This window comes from Telmatherina bonti (assembly GCF_933228915.1).
Source record: "Telmatherina bonti genome assembly, chromosome: 15".
Taxonomy (NCBI): Eukaryota; Metazoa; Chordata; class Actinopteri; order Atheriniformes; family Telmatherinidae; genus Telmatherina; species Telmatherina bonti.
Window position 1 is genome coordinate 33,106,822 of NC_136613.1, and position 21,468 is coordinate 33,128,289.

The following is a 21,468-nucleotide window of genomic DNA, read 5'->3' on the forward strand; positions in this document are numbered from 1 at the left end:
TGTGGTATGAATGGAGCTCTGACCAGGACGGTAATGTCCTCAGTGCTCTGTACCTCGGTGTAATCTCCTTACATTGCTGGGTGATGGATTCTGATGTTCATCTGAAAGGCTCTTGACAGACTGACTCCCCAGACGTGTTTAGTTTGGAGTCAGCTGATAAGTAGGAGCTCTGTTTTAGGTGCTGCTGTATTTCTTTGGTCTAATTTGGATCTGTTTTTATGGTGCACTCAGAGGTAAACGAAGGGTCGGGCATAAAGTTGACTTTCAGTTTTCAAAGATGTGCAAGTCATCGTTGATTCAACACAAACTCTTAAATTCAAACATGCAGCAGCTTCATCCTGATGCATTCTGGGCAGACTTTAAAAGAGAGATATTCAGCTGTTGTGTGGTGATTTGCAGTGGATTTAGCTCTGGATGTCAGGAGCGGGGTTGGGGGGAAGATTAAGCCCTCAGCAGACAGGAAATGAATGAAGCGAGGGAGAGAAAAAAACAAGCCTCTTGTTGATACGATCTGATGGTTGGGTGGGATCTTCTGAAAGCCCAGGCAGGAGTGAGGAGTGGGGGAAATGGGCCAGTCATGGGGCCCTGCTGGCTGAGGGGGGGCTGTATTGGGTGATAGATTTATATTTTTGCATAAGAAGGCTTCTGCAAGTTGTTTTATTCATGTTTTGTTTTTGTTTACACTAAACCTGCGTGTCCTCGTGTTGATGCTTTTTGGTAAAGGTAGTAAATTTCCTTTACATGGAAAGCTCATTGAGTCTCATCCAAGAATAACTTTACAAGTCTTTTCTTGAATTTATTTCTTAACTTCTTAAGAAAACAGCATCCGATTAATGAATGTTGAAAAATGTATTTTAAAAAATTACTTTAAAAATTATTTTAATCTATTCTTTTAAGTTGAGTATGCCAATGTCCTCATAAGTTGAAAAAAGATGCTAGCTTGCCCTAATTTGCAGGTAAATACCTAAAAATTTCATGACACTGAAGGATGAAGTACTGGTACAGTCAGAACTGGGAAAAAGGTCAATAGTTTTATTAACTAGGACATCAGGACATAACCTCATTCTCCAAATAAAACAAATCACCATAATAAAAAGACACTGTTATATTGAGTTCATAGGGTTGAGGCATGGAAATGAATCCTGAATGAGTCTTCAGTCTACTGCACCGATAGTGTTAGGAAGGTCAGCCATCGAATGAAACCCTCTGGATTGCAACTTCTTCTCCAGCTGGGATAGAGGGCGTTCCAAAGGAAAATGAGTGTCATTCTTTGTAACTTTATAATGCCTCTTTTCCATTGTTGAAAGTGTTAATAAAGATTAAATTTAAAAAAATAATAATCGTGATGCATGTGCGGAAGTGCCAGACATTGCAGTTCCCCCTTCATCCACTAGGGGCTCCAAAACAGAGCAAATCCCCATAGACTCCCTTGTTAAAAAGACCAACTGCACAGCAGAAATAAACAAAAAAAACGTTTTAGGTTTAATAGGTCAGGTTTACCTCCATGATAACTGTGGGGGGAGTGATTTTTTTTTTTTAATTATATTTTTTTTATAATTCCTCCTTTTAGAAGTAATTTACTCTTGAAATTGGGCACAGTTGGAGGCATGTCCTTTTGATTGACAGGAAATCAATATCCCGCTGCAAGAAGGCAGAGTGTAGCACAAGCCCAGATTTAGCTTCAGCCCGTCTACTTCCGCTAGCTGGTTAGCTCCAGTTAGCTCAGTTAGCTCTTGCCTACAAGCAGGCTCTTAACCCCCCCCCCCCCCGCCCCTCAGATCTACCTGTTTGTCCATTTTTGTATTTTCCGAGAGAGACAGCACGTGTCACGCTGCCAAGATGGTGACGGCTGGAACCACCCACTGAGCTTCAGTTCAGCTCTTCAGAAACCAGGTGACGTCACAGAGGCTCCGTCCATCTGTTATATTCAGTCCATGCTCTGTATCTAAGTTAGTGCTGACTACATGACCCAGGTTTGTTTAGACAGGAGGCTAGCAAGGCTGCTAGTTGATATAATGTAGCTACAGCATGAAAATGTGTAGAAATTTGTCTTGTAACCAGTCAGATTTTGTAGAGGTAGAGTATCAAGAGAAAGATTGTCCAGGCGCTTTGTGTTTACTTGTTCTTACACCGCCGTCAGGACCGCTCCACAAAGACGACCAAAGGCAGAGGACGATATTAAGGACAGTTATTTTCCATCACCCAAACAAAGCAAATCCCCATAGACTCCCATGTTAAAAAGACCAACTTTACAGCTGAAATCAACATGTTTACAGCGTGGTTTAAAATCCATTTTAGGTTTAATAGGTCAGGTTTACCTTCATGACAACTGTGGGGGTAGTGAAATTTTTCTAACTCGCCCGTTTAAAAGTAATTTAATCTCGAAGTTCGGCATATTTAGGGGCGTGTCCTTTTGATTGACAGGTACCCAATCTCCCGCTTCAAGTCAGAAGGATGTAGAACAACCGCGGTTTTTAGACGGTTAACAATGTGACTTAGCTTTAGCCCGCTTACCTCCGTTAGCTGGTTAGCTCCTGTTATCTCCTGGTTAGCTCGGTTAGCTCTTAGCTACAGAAAGCTCGGAGTTCGCTCGATGTCAATCATCCATCATGACGCTCACAGACCCCCTCTCAGCTCCACCTCTTTGCCCATATTTGTATTTTCCGAGAGAGACGACACGCATGTCCCTGCCAAGATGGTGATGGAAGGAACCACCCACCGAGCTTCAATTCAGCTCTTCAGAAACCTACAGGTGACGTCACGGAGGCTCCGCCCATCTTTTTATGTACAGTCTGTGGTTATGCCTCACTCAGAAAAATCTGCCAAGGTTCAGTCATCTGCTTTACAGTTTGGTTAAAATAGTTATAATTTCTGTTATGATGATGAATGTATCCATGTTTGATCAATATTTTTTAATATGGATCAGTGCTGTTTGATGTTTTTCATTGAATTAATGTAGATTAGTACATTGTTTCCCTCTCTTACAACCACGGGTACTTCCATTTCTAACCATACAAATACTTTTGGGTTTTTCTCTGTTTTGCTCATAAAAGAAAAATATTTTCTGAGCAACAATTAACTACAAATTTAAATCTGAAATAAATGCATCTCACTAAGCCGGAGCATTGTTCTCTGCAAGCTTAAGAACACTGCAGTGATCTGAGAAAAGAAAAGCTCCGCTTCCTGGTCATCTGTAGGGAGTACCTGCTCGTCTGCCACATTTACACTAATCCGTCAGTGAAAATATGTGTTAAAGTTATGAATAACTGCTCTCCTCATGCCTGTTTATAGACACGCTTGCAGGAAAAATAGTCCTCACACAAACATTAACCCTTCTGTCTGTGAGATTAACAGATTTGACCCTGCTGCACTGGGATTCTGAACAACAGCTTCTGTAATCTGCCACATTTATGATATTACATTTTCTGCCATAAATCAGGTCAACGCATCTAATCCCTTCCTCCTATTCACCCCCTCTCTCTCTTTCGCCTCATGCCACAACACACCAGCTGTAGGAAACCCTGTGTAACCAGGAACGTGGCCTTCTGGGCAGGAATATGGACATGGTAGAGCAGCGTACAGATTAAAGATGTGAATTATAATGCATGCTCTGCTCTTTGGAGCGTGCCAACACGTGTAATTACTTCTGGGTGAAGTGGGCCGACGTTTGAGGAAGGTGCGACTTTTCACAGTGATTCACAAACACAAGTATTGTTCTAGAAAATCCTGGATGGAAATGTTCTGTGACCTCCGTGCAGGTCAGCCCTCATTCAGAAGCCTCACAGCTGAAGTGCTTTAGTGGATTTTGGGAGTTTTAGTTGTCATTTTTCATTTGTATGAGAAGTTGAAATGCTTTCCGCTCTGTGTTGACAGGGCTTTTCCCTGACGTGGGAGGCGGCTATTTTCTGCCCAGGCTCCGGGGGAAGCTGGGACTATTTCTCGCCTTGACGGGCTTCCGACTCAAAGGACGTGATGTGCAGAGAGCCGGAGTCGCCACACACTTTGTCGAGTCAAAGAAGGTGCTGACGCTCAACTTACCAGATACACTTGTAACGACCTCTTCAAGGTGAACGGCTGGCAGCTCTGAACTCCAGGGATGAACGCTGAACCAGTGTGTCTGGATGTTGAGTCACCCTTGTTTACTAGTGCCAACACACACTGACTGGTCCAGAGGTCAGGTGTGTGTGTGTGTGTGTGTGTGTGTGTGTGTGTGTGTAGCTGTTGGCTTTCTGTCAGAGCAGTGGGGGGCAGAGATTGTTCAGGCCTGTAACCTTGGTTTTGGAGAATTTTTGTGGCAGAGATGGATCACAAAGGTATTTCATTTCAACAGGAACTATGGAGAAATAATTAGGAGGTCGACTGTCTTCAACCAGGTGAACTGTAGGTAACTCTAAAGCAGGTTTACATATAAGCTGTTTTAGTCAGTGAGGCCATTTATATGATGATAAAAATCTGATAACTGGGAGTAATGAGATAAATGTTGTGTATATGGCCTGCAATGGACTGGTGAGATGTCCAGGGTGTGCCCTGCCTTTCACCCGAAGACTGCTTCTCCGCGACCCTTCATTGGACTAAGCGGTTAGGATAATGGATGAATGAATGAATGTGTCTACATGCACTTCTGAAATGTGATATCCCAATCTACGATTTATAGTCTGTTTTTGAATTTCTTTCGCAGCGCGTACTTTGCTTATGGTTTGTCATAACTTCCTGTTGTTTTCAAACATCGTGTCTTTTTTTTTTTTTTTTACATGGCAGCACCCATCGTCTTTGCATCTGCTGCTAATGTGAGCGATAATAACGTGTTAAATAGTCTCCAGGTGAATGTTTTACTTCCTTTGTACTCCCGCTTCCAGCTGCTGCACAGCGTCATTGGCCGTTTTTTTCTTCCACGCAGATGTGAATAAACAAATGAGATTCATGCATCTGTGTGACATCTGAGTATTAAAACAAAATTTGGAAGTTTGTTTCTACATGACAGTCAACATTAGTAATCTGAGAGTAATCAGATCTGAACTGTCTAAATCCACTTCTTTAGTACTTGAAAGACTTGTCTTCGTTTGTCACCACATGATTATTAGATTTCTCACGGAGTATCTTCAATGTGACATAACTTCTTTTAAACATTGGGTCTTTGTCGAACATGGAGGCGTTCGCTGTCTTAGTGTTCGTTGCTAATAAGCTACAAAACACTGAATTTTTTCCTTCATTAATGCTCCAACTTTCTGATGCTGCAATCATTTTCATTTTTTCTTCATTCACCTTGTGACTGAATCATTTCCGTCTTTTAATGGGAGACAGTAAAAAATTGGAAGCAACAGTTTTCTGCACATGCACAGATGGAAGGAAGCTAAATTAAAGCCGCAGGCGGCATCCATCAGGTCCGAGCATCATGCCGACTTTTCCCCGACAATTTGTCCCAAAGCTTCCTGCTGAATTTGGAGTCAATCACAAGAATCACCTCGGACTAGTTTGTTCAAATACGATGCGCATAAATTAAAAAAAAGGGCATAAACTCCCAGACGACGGACACCCCTTTGCCATGGCAACAGGTGTATTATTGACTTTTTGGCTTGACGTTGGGTGTTCCACATTTGTGCCAAATTTCGCCATCCTACGTCAACGTCGACGTTCAAGATCCAATTTGCTTGGGGATTTTCTGCCTAGGGGGCGCTGTAGAGACATTTTACATTAAAGTGTATGCAGAGCATAGGTCATCGCTGTTCGCCGGGGTTGTGGTGTGTGCCAAGTTTCACAACTTTTCAATGAGGCTCGATTTATACTTCGTATCCCTCAGACCCTCATAAAACAAATATACGGCTCTGTGGGGTACTGAGAAGAAATCTAGGTGGTTTAATCCAAAATCTCATAATCAAATTACTGCCGTGGTCTGATAAAGGCTGCATGATCACCTGAATAATTTAATCACGGCTAAAATCAGATTATCTTCAGGTTTTTGGTGTGCATGTAAACAGGCTCAGTGTTTGCAGAACACACACAGAAGCGTTAAGTTGTTTTCATCCTCAATACAACCACCAAGCCTTCAGTAGTTGATTTTCTAACTGTATTTTAGGTAGAACCAGCTTAAAAGGCTCATCTTGCATCCAGAAATGATAAAAAAAAAAAAACTTTCTTTCCCATCTCTCCATCTGTAGATCCCAGACCTGGAGAAAGAGCTGGTGGACTTGAAGTCTCCCTCTGATGTAGACGTCTCCAAAGTGCTGGAGTCGTACCAGAACCAGGTCAGAAAGCAAGCCGGCGGACTTTAGACAAAGACCAGCGCACATGAAAACATAAAAATGATATAAATAATCAATTATTCCTCCTTTACATATATGGTTCTGTGTTTTCTGTGTCCACAGAGCAGACTGGACTCTGAGAAGCCTTTTGTTTTGGACAAACACATCTCAGACATTGACAGGTAGGTCTCTCTTTCTGTCCCTCAAACACAATGAAAATATGTTCACTTGCCTCTTTCAATCTGGGAAGAAAAACTACAAATAAATATCCTGATCATGGTCCCTAAATGTTGGACTTAAGCATCAGTTCTGCTTCTTTTATGTTCATGAATAAGTACATCTGTGTTAATCGTTATAAAAAACCGCCTTCATACTTCCATGCCTCCATCAGAGCCAGAAACACACACAATTTACAGATAAATCAGATATTTACCATTTTAATAAAGATAAGCGTAATCTTGATGTGAAATGAAATATAAAAAATATTAAAGCTAAAAGCTATGAAATTACAATGAAGACATAAAACATTTAGATGAATACTGTATGGTACGGAAGCGTAAAATGTGATAACGGAAGCTGTCATCCTAAATAAAAAACACATTATAACATGATAGTTTTATTATAAAAAGGTGAAACGTATCGCGTTATAACGTGATGTGTTTGAGAACGTGAATTTGGGCCTTTTCGACTTCAGATGAGGAAATTGTGTACGGGGTGGAGAGGAGATCACAAATGGCTCATTTACAGGACTTTATAAAGTTTGACGTCATGCTTGGGTTGAGACATGGTCAAATATCGCTGCTTTTGAAAACTTTGGATGACATTAAGTATGCATACTTTAAGGGTCATTTTAAAAGGTATGGGTCTGTGCAGAAGGAAGAATAAGTCCGGTCCTCTTGACGTGGCGTAATTTCAGAACTTTAGAGGCACTGGAATCGCTGTGAATACAAATTGCATCATTGTAGCTGCATTCAAGTGGTTATACGTTTTTACAATAAAACCTATCACGTTATAACGTGATATTTTTCACGTTTTTACTATGAATTATCACATTATAACGTGATATGTTTCACGTTTCCATGATAAATTATGACGTTATATCGTGATAGTTTCGCATTTTTACAATAAATTATCACGTTATAACGTGGTAGTTTCACGTTTCTACTATAAATGTTTACGTGAAAACGAGATAGTTTCACGTTTTTACTATAAATTATCACGTTATAACGTGATACGTTTCACGTTTCTACTATAAATTATCCTGTTATAACGTGGTAGTTTCATGTTTTTCCTATAAATCTTTACGTGAAAACGAGATGGTTTCACGTTTTTACCATAAATTATCACGTTATAACGTGATACGTTTCACGTTTCTACTATAAATTATCCTGTTATAACGTGGTAGTTTCATGTTTTTCCTATAAATCTTTACGTGAAAACGAGATGGTTTCACGTTTTTACCATAAATTATCACGTTATAACGTGATACGTTTCACGTTTCTACTATAAATTATCCTGTTATAACGTGGTAGTGGGGCTGCACGGTGGCGCAGTGGTTAGCACTGTGGCCTCACAGCAAGAAGGTCACTGGTTCGATCCTTGGCTGGTTTGGTCAGTGGCCTTTCTGTGTGGAGTTTGCATGTTCTCCCCGTGTATGCGTGGGTTCTCTCCGGGTACTCCGGCTTCCTCCCACCATCCAAAGACATGCATGTTAGGTTAATTGGTCACTCTAAATTGCCCCTAGGAGTGAGTGTGAGCATGAGTGTGGTTGTTCGTCTCTCTGTGTGGCCCTGCGATGGACTGGGTGTACCCTGCCTGTCGCCCAAAGCTGGCTGGGATAGGCTCCAGCTTCCCCGCGACCCTGAATTGGAATAAGCGGTTCGGAAAATGAATGAATGAATGAATGATAACGTGGTAGTTTCATGTTTTTCCTATAAATTTTTACGTGAAAACAAGATGGTTTCACGTTTTTACTATAAATTATCACGTTATAACATGGTGGTTTCACATTTTTCGATAAATTATCACATTATAACGTGATACGTTTCACATCTCTACTATAAATTATCACATTTCCATGATAAATTATGACGTTATATCGTGATAGTTTCGCATTTTTACAATAAATTATCACGTTATAACGTGGTAGTTTCACGTTTCTACTATAAATGTTTACGTGAAAACGAGATAGTTTCACGTTTTTACTATAAATTATCACGTTATAACGTGATACGTTTCACGTTTCTACTATAAATTATCCTGTTATAACGTGGTAGTTTCATGTTTTTCCTATATATTTTTACATGAAAACAAGATGGTTTCACGTTTTTACTATAAATTATCACGTTATAACGTGGTAGTTTCGTGTTTTTCCTATAAATTTTTATGTGAAAACAAGATGGTTTCATGTTTTTACTATAAATTATCACGTTATAACGTGGTGGCTTCACATTTTTCTATAAATTATCACATTATAATGTGATACGTTTCATGTTTCTACTATAAATTATCACATTATAACGTGATACGTTTCACGTCTCTACTACAAATAATGATGTTATATTGTGATAGTTTCGCATTTTTACAATAAATTATCAGGTCATGACGTGGTAGTTTCACGTTTCTACTGTAAATGTTTACGTGAAAACTATGGTTTCACGTTTTTACTATAAATTATCACGTTATAACGTGATACGTTTCACGTTTCTACTATAAATTATCCTGTTATAACGTGGTAGTTTCATGTTTCTACTATAAATTTTTACATGTAAACAAGATGGTTTCACGTTTTTACTATAAATTATCACATTATAACATGGTAGTTTCGTGTTTTTCCTATAAATTTTTACATGAAAACAAGATGGTTTCATGTTTTTACTATAAATTATCACGTTATAACGTGGTGGCTTCACATTTTTCTATAAATTATCACATTATAACGTGATACATTTCATGTTTCTACTATAAATTATCACATTATAACGTGATACGTTTCATGTCTCTACTACAAATAATGATGTTATATTGTGATAGTTTCGCATTTTTACAATAAATTATCACGTCATGACGTGGTAGTTTCACGTTTCTACTATAAATGTTTACGTGAAAACGAGATGGTTTCACGTTTTTACTATAAATTATCACGTTATAACGTGATACGTTTCACGTTTCTACTATAAATTATACTGTTATAACGTGGTAGTTTCATGTTTTTCCTATAAATCTTTACGTGAAAACGAGATGGTTTCACGTTTTTACTATAAATTATCACGTTATAACGTGATACGTTTCACGTTTCTACTATAAATTATCCTGTTATAACGTGGTAGTTTCATGTTTTTCCTATAAATTTTTACGTGAAAACAAGATGGTTTCACATTTTTACTATAAATTATCACGTTATAACGTGGTAGTTTCATGTTTTTCCTATAAATTTTTACGTGAAAACAAGATGGTTTCACGTTTTTACTATAAATTATCACGTTATAACATGGTGGTTTCACATTTTTCGATAAATTATCACATTATAACGTCATACGTTTCACATCTCTACTATAAATTATCACATTATAATGTGATATGTTTCACGTTTCCATGATAAATTATGACGTTATATCGTGATAGTTTCGCATTTTTACAATAAATTATCATGTTATAAAGTGGTAGTTTCACGTTTCTACTATAAATTTTTACGTGAAAACGAGATGGTTTCACGTTTTTACTATAAATTATCACATTATAACGTGATACGTTTCACGTTTCTCAACTATAAATTATCCTGTTATAACGTGGTAGTTTCACGTTTCTACTATAAATTTTTACATGAAAACAAAATGGTTTCACGTTTTTACCATAAATTATCCTGTTATAACGTGGTAGTTTCATGTTTCTACTATAAATTTTTACATGAAAACAAGATGGTTTCACGTTTTTACTATAAATTATCACGTTATAACGTGGTGGCTTCACATTTTTCTATAAATTATCACATTATAACGTGATACGTTTCATGTTTCTACTATAAATTATCACATTATAACGTGATACGTTTCACGTCTCTACTACAAATAATGATGTTATATTGTGATAGTTTCGCATTTTTACAATAAATTATCACGTTATGACGTGGTAGTTTCATGTTTCTACTATAAATGTTTACGTGAAAACGATGGTTTCACGTTTTTACTATAAATTATCACGTTATAACGTGATACGTTTCACGTTTCTACTATAAATTATCCTGTTATAACGTGGTAGTTTCACGTTTCTACTAAAGATTTTTACATGAAAACAAGATGGTTTCACGTTTTTACTATAAATTATCACGTTATAACATGGTAGTTTCGTGTTTTTCCTATAAATTTTTACATGAAAACAAGATGGTTTCATGTTTTTACTATAAATTATCACGTTATAACGTGGTGGCTTCACATTTTTCTATAAATTATCACATTATAACGTGATACATTTCATGTTTCTACTATAAATTATCACATTATAACGTGATACGTTTCATGTCTCTACTACAAATAATGATGTTATATTGTGATAGTTTCGCATTTTTACAATAAATTATCACGTCATGACGTGGTAGTTTCACGTTTCTACTATAAATGTTTACGTGAAAACGAGATGGTTTCACGTTTTTACTATAAATTATCACGTTATAACGTGATACGTTTCACGTTTCTACTATAAATTATCCTGTTATAACGTGGTAGTTTCATGTTTTTCCTATAAATCTTTACGTGAAAACGAGATGGTTTCACGTTTTTACTATAAATTATCACGTTATAACGTGATACGTTTCACGTTTCTACTATAAATTATCCTGTTATAACGTGGTAGTTTCATGTTTTTCCTATAAATTTTTACGTGAAAACAAGATGGTTTCACATTTTTACTATAAATTATCACGTTATAACGTGGTAGTTTCATGTTTTTCCTATAAATTTTTACGTGAAAACAAGATGGTTTCACGTTTTTACTATAAATTATCACGTTATAACATGGTGGTTTCACATTTTTCGATAAATTATCACATTATAACGTCATACGTTTCACATCTCTACTATAAATTATCACATTATAATGTGATATGTTTCACGTTTCCATGATAAATTATGACGTTATATCGTGATAGTTTCGCATTTTTACAATAAATTATCATGTTATAAAGTGGTAGTTTCACGTTTCTACTATAAATTTTTACGTGAAAACGAGATGGTTTCACGTTTTTACTATAAATTATCACATTATAACGTGATACGTTTCACGTTTCTCAACTATAAATTATCCTGTTATAACGTGGTAGTTTCACGTTTCTACTATAAATTTTTACATGAAAACAAAATGGTTTCACGTTTTTACCATAAATTATCCTGTTATAACGTGGTAGTTTCATGTTTCTACTATAAATTTTTACATGAAAACAAGATGGTTTCACGTTTTTACTATAAATTATCACGTTATAACGTGGTGGCTTCACATTTTTCTATAAATTATCACATTATAACGTGATACGTTTCATGTTTCTACTATAAATTATCACATTATAACGTGATACGTTTCACGTCTCTACTACAAATAATGATGTTATATTGTGATAGTTTCGCATTTTTACAATAAATTATCACGTTATGACGTGGTAGTTTCATGTTTCTACTATAAATGTTTACGTGAAAACGATGGTTTCACGTTTTTACTATAAATTATCACGTTATAACGTGATACGTTTCACGTTTCTACTATAAATTATCCTGTTATAACGTGGTAGTTTCACGTTTCTACTAAAGATTTTTACATGAAAACAAGATGGTTTCACGTTTTTACTATAAATTATCACGTTATAACGTGGTAGTTTCATGTTTTTCCCTATAAATTTTTACGTGAAAACAAGATGGTTTCATGTTTTTACTATAAATTATCACATTATAATGTGGTGGCTTCACATTTTTCTATAAATTATCACATTATACCGTGATACTTTTCATGTTTCTACTATAAATTATCACATTATAACGTGATACGTTTCACGTCTCTACTACAAATTATGATGTTATATTGTGATAGTTTCGCATTTTTACAATAAATTATCACGTTATGACGTGGTAGTTTCACGTTTCTACTATAAATGTTTACGTGAAAACGAGATGGTTTCACGTTTTTACTATAAATTATCACGTTATAACGTGATACGTTTCACGTTTCTACTATAAATTATCCTGTTATAACGTGGTAGTTTCATGTTTTTCCTATAAATTTTTACGTGAAAACAAGATGGTTTCACGTTTTTACTATAAATTATCACGTTATAACGTGGTAGTTTCATGTTTTTCCTATAAATTTTTACGTGAAAACAAGATGGTTTCACGTTTTTACTATAAATTATCACGTTATAACGTGGTAGTTTCATGTTTTTCCTATAAATTTTTACGTGAAAACAAGATGGTTTCACGTTTTTACTATAAATTATCACGTTATAACATGGTGGTTTCACATTTTTCGATAAATTATCACATTATAACATGATACGTTTCACATCTCTACTATAAATTATCACATTATAATGTGATATGTTTCACCTTTCCATGATAAATTATGACGTCATATCGTGATAGTTTCGCATTTTTACAATAAATGATCATGTTATAAAGTGGTAGTTTCACGTTTCTACTATAAATTTTTACGTGAAAACGAGATGGTTTCATGTTTTTACTATAAATGATCACATTATAATGTGATACATTTCAAGTTTCTACTATAAATTATCCTGTTATAACGTGGTAGTTTCATGTTTTTCCTATAAATTTTTACATGAAAACAAGATGGTTTCACGTTTTTACTATAAATTATCACGTTATAACGTGGTAGTTTCATGTTTTTCCCTATAAATTTTTACGTGAAAACAAGATGGTTTCATGTTTTTACTATAAATTATCACGTTATAATGTGGTGGCTTCACATTTTTCTATAAATTATCACATTATAACGTGATACTTTTCATGTTTCTACTATAAATTATCACATTATAACGTGATACGTTTCACGTCTCTACTACAAATTATGATGTTATATTGTGATAGTTTCACATTATTACAATAAATTATCACGTTATGACGTTGTAGTTTCACGTTTCTACTATAAATGTTTACGTGAAAACGAGATGGTTTCACGTTTTTACTATAAATTATCACGTTATAACGTGATACGTTTCACGTTTCTACTATAAATTATCCTGTTATAACGTGGTAGTTTCATGTTTCTACTATAAATTTTTACATGTAAACAAGATGGTTTCACGTTTTTACTATAAATTATCACGTTATAACATGGTAGTTTCGTGTTTTTCCTATAAATTTTTACGTGAAAACAAGATGGTTTCATGTTTTTACTATAAATTATCACGTTATAACGTGGTGGCTTCACATTTTTCTATAAATTATCACATTATAACGTGATACATTTCATGTTTCTACTATAAATTATCACATTATAACGTGATACGTTTCATGTCTCTACTACAAATAATGATGTTATATTGTGATAGTTTCGCATTTTTACAATAAATTATCACGTCATGACGTGGTAGTTTCACGTTTCTACTATAAATGTTTACGTGAAAACGAGATGGTTTCACGTTTTTACTATAAATTATCACGTTATAACGTGATACGTTTCACGTTTCTACTATAAATTATCCTGTTATAACGTGGTAGTTTCATGTTTTTCCTATAAATCTTTACGTGAAAACGAGATGGTTTCACGTTTTTACTATAAATTATCACGTTATAACGTGATACGTTTCACGTTTCTACTATAAATTATCCTGTTATAACGTGGTAGTTTCATGTTTTTCCTATAAATTTTTACGTGAAAACAAGATGGTTTCACATTTTTACTATAAATTATCACGTTATAACGTGGTAGTTTCATGTTTTTCCTATAAATTTTTACGTGAAAACAAGATGGTTTCACGTTTTTACTATAAATTATCACGTTATAACATGGTGGTTTCACATTTTTCGATAAATTATCACATTATAACGTCATACGTTTCACATCTCTACTATAAATTATCACATTATAATGTGATATGTTTCACGTTTCCATGATAAATTATGACGTTATATCGTGATAGTTTCGCATTTTTACAATAAATTATCATGTTATAAAGTGGTAGTTTCACGTTTCTACTATAAATTTTTACGTGAAAACGAGATGGTTTCACGTTTTTACTATAAATTATCACATTATAACGTGATACGTTTCACGTTTCTCAACTATAAATTATCCTGTTATAACGTGGTAGTTTCACGTTTCTACTATAAATTTTTACATGAAAACAAAATGGTTTCACGTTTTTACCATAAATTATCACGTTATAACGTGGTAGTTTCATGTTTCTACTATAAATTTTTACATGAAAACAAGATGGTTTCACGTTTTTACTATAAATTATCACGTTATAACGTGGTGGCTTCACATTTTTCTATAAATTATCACATTATAACGTGATACGTTTCATGTTTCTACTATAAATTATCACATTATAACGTGATACGTTTCACGTCTCTACTACAAATAATGATGTTATATTGTGATAGTTTCGCATTTTTACAATAAATTATCACGTTATGACGTGGTAGTTTCATGTTTCTACTATAAATGTTTACGTGAAAACGATGGTTTCACGTTTTTACTATAAATTATCACGTTATAACGTGATACGTTTCACGTTTCTACTATAAATTATCCTGTTATAACGTGGTAGTTTCACGTTTCTACTAAAGATTTTTACATGAAAACAAGATGGTTTCACGTTTTTACTATAAATTATCACGTTATAACGTGGTAGTTTCATGTTTTTCCCTATAAATTTTTACGTGAAAACAAGATGGTTTCATGTTTTTACTATAAATTATCACATTATAATGTGGTGGCTTCACATTTTTCTATAAATTGTCACATTATACCGTGATACTTTTCATGTTTCTACTATAAATTATCACATTATAACGTGATACGTTTCACGTCTCTACTACAAATTATGATGTTATATTGTGATAGTTTCGCATTTTTACAATAAATTATCACGTTATGACGTGGTAGTTTCACGTTTCTACTATAAATGTTTACGTGAAAACGAGATGGTTTCACGTTTTTACTATAAATTATCACGTTATAACGTGATACGTTTCACGTTTCTACTATAAATTATCCTGTTATAACGTGGTAGTTTCATGTTTTTCCTATAAATTTTTACGTGAAAACAAGATGGTTTCACATTTTTACTATAAATTATCACGTTATAACGTGGTAGTTTCATGTTTTTCCTATAAATTTTTACGTGAAAACAAGATGGTTTCACGTTTTTACTATAAATTATCACGTTATAACATGGTGGTTTCACATTTTTCGATAAATTATCACATTATAACGTCATACGTTTCACATCTCTACTATAAATTATCACATTATAATGTGATATGTTTCACGTTTCCATGATAAATTATGACGTTATATCGTGATAGTTTCGCATTTTTACAATAAATTATCATGTTATAAAGTGGTAGTTTCACGTTTCTACTATAAATTTTTACGTGAAAACGAGATGGTTTCACGTTTTTACTATAAATTATCACATTATAACGTGATACGTTTCACGTTTCTCAACTATAAATTATCCTGTTATAACGTGGTAGTTTCACGTTTCTACTATAAATTTTTACATGAAAACAAAATGGTTTCACGTTTTTACCATAAATTATCACGTTATAACGTGGTAGTTTCATGTTTCTACTATAAATTTTTACATGAAAACAAGATGGTTTCACGTTTTTACTATAAATTATCACGTTATAACGTGGTGGCTTCACATTTTTCTATAAATTATCACATTATAACGTGATACGTTTCATGTTTCTACTATAAATTATCACATTATAACGTGATACGTTTCACGTCTCTACTACAAATAATGATGTTATATTGTGATAGTTTCGCATTTTTACAATAAATTATCACGTTATGACGTGGTAGTTTCATGTTTCTACTATAAATGTTTACGTGAAAACGATGGTTTCACGTTTTTACTATAAATTATCACGTTATAACGTGATACGTTTCACGTTTCTACTATAAATTATCCTGTTATAACGTGGTAGTTTCACGTTTCTACTAAAGATTTTTACATGAAAACAAGATGGTTTCACGTTTTTACTATAAATTATCACGTTATAACGTGGTAGTTTCATGTTTTTCCCTATAAATTTTTACGTGAAAACAAGATGGTTTCATGTTTTTACTATAAATTATCACATTATAATGTGGTGGCTTCACATTTTTCTATAAATTGTCACATTATACCGTGATACTTTTCATGTTTCTACTATAAATTATCACATTATAACGTGATACGTTTCACGTCTCTACTACAAATTATGATGTTATATTGTGATAGTTTCGCATTTTTACAATAAATTATCACGTTATGACGTGGTAGTTTCACGTTTCTACTATAAATGTTTACGTGAAAACGAGATGGTTTCACGTTTTTACTATAAATTATCACGTTATAACGTGATACGTTTCACGTTTCTACTATAAATTATCCTGTTATAACGTGGTAGTTTCATGTTTTTCCTATAAATTTTTACGTGAAAACAAGATGGTTTCACGTTTTTACTATAAATTATCACGTTATAACGTGGTAGTTTCATGTTTTTCCTATAAATTTTTACGTGAAAACAAGATGGTTTCACGTTTTTACTATAAATTATCACGTTATAACGTGGTAGTTTCATGTTTTTCCTATAAATTTTTACGTGAAAACAAGATGGTTTCACGTTTTTACTATAAATTATCACGTTATAACATGGTGGTTTCACATTTTTCGATAAATTATCACATTATAACATGATACGTTTCACATCTCTACTATAAATTATCACATTATAATGTGATATGTTTCACCTTTCCATGATAAATTATGACGTCATATCGTGATAGTTTCGCATTTTTACAATAAATGATCATGTTATAAAGTGGTAGTTTCACGTTTCTACTATAAATTTTTACGTGAAAACGAGATGGTTTCATGTTTTTACTATAAATGATCACATTATAATGTGATACATTTCAAGTTTCTACTATAAATTATCCTGTTATAACGTGGTAGTTTCATGTTTTTCCTATAAATTTTTACATGAAAACAAGATGGTTTCACGTTTTTACTATAAATTATCACGTTATAACGTGGTAGTTTCATGTTTTTCCCTATAAATTTTTACGTGAAAACAAGATGGTTTCATGTTTTTACTATAAATTATCACGTTATAATGTGGTGGCTTCACATTTTTCTATAAATTATCACATTATAACGTGATACTTTTCATGTTTCTACTATAAATTATCACATTATAACGTGATACGTTTCACGTCTCTACTACAAATTATGATGTTATATTGTGATAGTTTCACATTATTACAATAAATTATCACGTTATGACGTTGTAGTTTCACGTTTCTACTATAAATGTTTACGTGAAAACGAGATGGTTTCACGTTTTTACTATAAATTATCACGTTATAACGTGATACGTTTCACGTTTCTACTATAAATTATCCTGTTATAACGTGGTAGTTTCATGTTTCTACTATAAATTTTTACATGTAAACAAGATGGTTTCACGTTTTTACTATAAATTATCACGTTATAACATGGTAGTTTCGTGTTTTTCCTATAAATTTTTACGTGAAAACAAGATGGTTTCATGTTTTTACTATAAATTATCACGTTATAACGTGGTGGCTTCACATTTTTCTATAAATTATCACATTATAACGTGATACATTTCATGTTTCTACTATAAATTATCACATTATAACGTGATACGTTTCATGTCTCTACTACAAATAATGATGTTATATTGTGATAGTTTCGCATTTTTACAATAAATTATCACGTCATGACGTGGTAGTTTCACGTTTCTACTATAAATGTTTACGTGAAAACGAGATGGTTTCACGTTTTTACTATAAATTATCACGTTATAACGTGATACGTTTCACGTTTCTACTATAAATTATCCTGTTATAACGTGGTAGTTTCATGTTTTTCCTATAAATCTTTACGTGAAAACGAGATGGTTTCACGTTTTTACTATAAATTATCACGTTATAACGTGATACGTTTCACGTTTCTACTATAAATTATCCTGTTATAACGTGGTAGTTTCATGTTTTTCCTATAAATTTTTACGTGAAAACAAGATGGTTTCACATTTTTACTATAAATTATCACGTTATGACGTGGTAGTTTCATGTTTTTCCTATAAATTTTTACGTGAAAACAAGATGGTTTCACGTTTTTACTATAAATTATCACGTTATAACATGGTGGTTTCACATTTTTCGATAAATTATCACATAACGTGATACGTTTCACATCTCTACTATAAATTATCACATTATAATGTGATATGTTTCACGTTTCCATGATAAATTATGACGTTATATCATGATAGTTTCGCATTTTACAATAAATTATCATGTTATAAAGTGGTAGTTTCACGTTTCTACTATAAATTTTTACGTGAAAACGAGATGGTTTCACGTTTTTACTATAAATTATCACATTATAACGTGATACGTTTCACGTTTCTCAACTATAAATTATCCTGTTATAACGTGGTAGTTTCACGTTTCTACTATAAATTTTTACATGAAAACAAAATGGTTTCACGTTTTTACTATAAATTATCCTGTTATAACGTGGTAGTTTCATGTTTCTACTATAAATTTTTACATGAAAACAAGATGGTTTCACGTTTTTACTATAAATTATCACGTTATAACGTGGTGGCTTCACATTTTTCTATAAATTATCACATTATAACGTGATACGTTTCATGTTTCTACTATAAATTATCACATTATAACGTGATACGTTTCACGTCTCTACTACAAATAATGATGTTATATTGTGATAGTTTCGCATTTTTACAATAAATTATCACGTTATGACGTGGTAGTTTCATGTTTCTACTATAAATGTTTACGTGAAAACGATGGTTTCACGTTTTTACTATAAATTATCACGTTATAACGTGATACGTTTCACGTTTCTACTATAAATTATCCTGTTATAACGTGGTAGTTTCACGTTTCTACTAAAGATTTTTACATGAAAACAAGATGGTTTCACGTTTTTACTATAAATTATCACGTTATAACGTGGTAGTTTCATGTTTTTCCCTATAAATTTTTACGTGAAAACAAGATGGTTTCATGTTTTTACTATAAATTATCACGTTATAATGTGGTGGTTTCACATTTTTCTATAAATTATCACATTATAACGTGATACTTTTCATGTTTCTACTATAAATTATCACATTATAACGTGATACGTTTCACGTCTCTACTACAAATTATGATGTTATTTTGTGATAGTTTCGCATTTTTACAATAAATTATCACGTTATGACGTGGTAGTTTCACGTTTCTACTATAAATGTTTACGTGAAAACGAGATGGTTTCACGTTTTTACTATAAATTATCACGTTATAACGTGATACGTTTCACGTTTCTACTATAAATTATCCTGTTATAACGTGGTAGTTTCATGTTTTTCCTATAAATTTTTACGTGAAAACAAGATGGTTTCACGTTTTTACTATAAATTATCACGTTATAACGTGGTAGTTTCATGTTTTTCCTATAAATTTTTACGTGAAAACAAGATGGTTTCACGTTTTTACTATAAATTATCACGTTATAACGTGGTAGTTTCATGTTTTTCCTATAAATTTTTACGTGAAAACAAGATGGTTTCACGTTTTTACTATAAATTATCACGTTATAACATGGTGGTTTCACATTTTTCGATAAATTATCACATTATAACGTGATACGTTTCACATCTCTACTATAAATTATCACATTATAACGTGATACGTTTCACGTCTCTACTACAAATAATGATGTTATATTGTGATAGTTTCGCATTTTTACAATAAATTATCACGTTATGACGTGGTAGTTTCATGTTTCTACTATAAATGTTTACGTGAAAACGATGGTTTCACGTTTTTACTATAAATTATCACGTTATAACGTGATACGTTTCACGTTTCTACTATAAATTATCCTGTTATAACGTGGTAGTTTCACGTTTCTACTAAAGATTTTTACATGAAAACAAGATGGTTTCACGTTTTTACTATAAATTATCACGTTATAACGTGGTAGTTTCATGTTTTTCCCTATAAATTTTTACGTGAAAACAAGATGGTTTCATGTTTTTACTATAAATTATCACGTTATAATGTGGTGGATTCACATTTTTCTATAAATTATCACATTATAACGTGATACTTTTCATGTTTCTACTATAAATTATCACATTATAACGTGATACGTTTCACGTCTCTACTACAAATTATGATGTTATTTTGTGATAGTTTCGCATTTTTACAATAAATTATCACGTTATGACGTGGTAGTTTCACGTTTCTACTATAAATGTTTACGTGAAAACGAGATGGTTTCACGTTTTTACTATAAATTATCACGTTATAACGTGATACGTTTCACGTTTCTACTATAAATTATCCTGTTATAACGTGGTAGTTTCATGTTTTTCCTATAAATTTTTACGTGAAAACAAGATGGTTTCACGTTTTTACTATAAATTATCACGTTATAACGTGGTAGTTTCATGTTTTTCCTATAAATTTTTACGTGAAAACAAGATGGTTTCACGTTTTTACTATAAATTATCACGTTATAACGTGGTAGTTTCATGTTTTTCCTATAAATTTTTACGTGAAAACAAGATGGTTTCACGTTTTTACTATAAATTATCACGTTATAACATGGTGGTTTCACATTTTTCGATAAATTATCACGTTATAACGTGATACGTTTCACGTTTCTACTATAAATTATCCTGTTATAACGTGGTAGTTTCATGTTTTTCCTATAAATTTTTACGTGAAAACAAGATGGTTTCACGTTTTTACTATAAATTATCACGTTATAACGTGGTAGTTTCATGTTTTTCCTATAAATTTTTACGTGAAAACAAGATGGTTTCACGTTTTTACTATAAATTATCACGTTATAACGTGGTAGTTTCATGTTTTTCCTATAAATTTTTACGTGAAAACAAGATGGTTTCACGTTTTTACTATAAATTATCACGTTATAACATGGTGGATTCAC

At 33.0% G+C, this 21,468-nt stretch overlaps 1 protein-coding gene across 1 annotated transcript in view; it reads left to right on the plus strand.

The window, feature by feature from the left end:
• The window catches only part of hibch (3-hydroxyisobutyryl-CoA hydrolase), a 57,704-nt gene that overhangs the window by 30,889 nt on the left and 5,347 nt on the right, over nucleotides 1-21,468 (plus strand). The window contains exons 8-10 of the mRNA XM_079254183.1: nucleotides 3,874-4,019; nucleotides 6,156-6,242; nucleotides 6,363-6,421. Of these exons, the coding sequence (XP_079110309.1) occupies nucleotides 3,874-4,019; nucleotides 6,156-6,242; nucleotides 6,363-6,421 (292 nt within the window). The remainder of the gene's footprint in view (nucleotides 1-3,873; nucleotides 4,020-6,155; nucleotides 6,243-6,362; nucleotides 6,422-21,468) is intronic.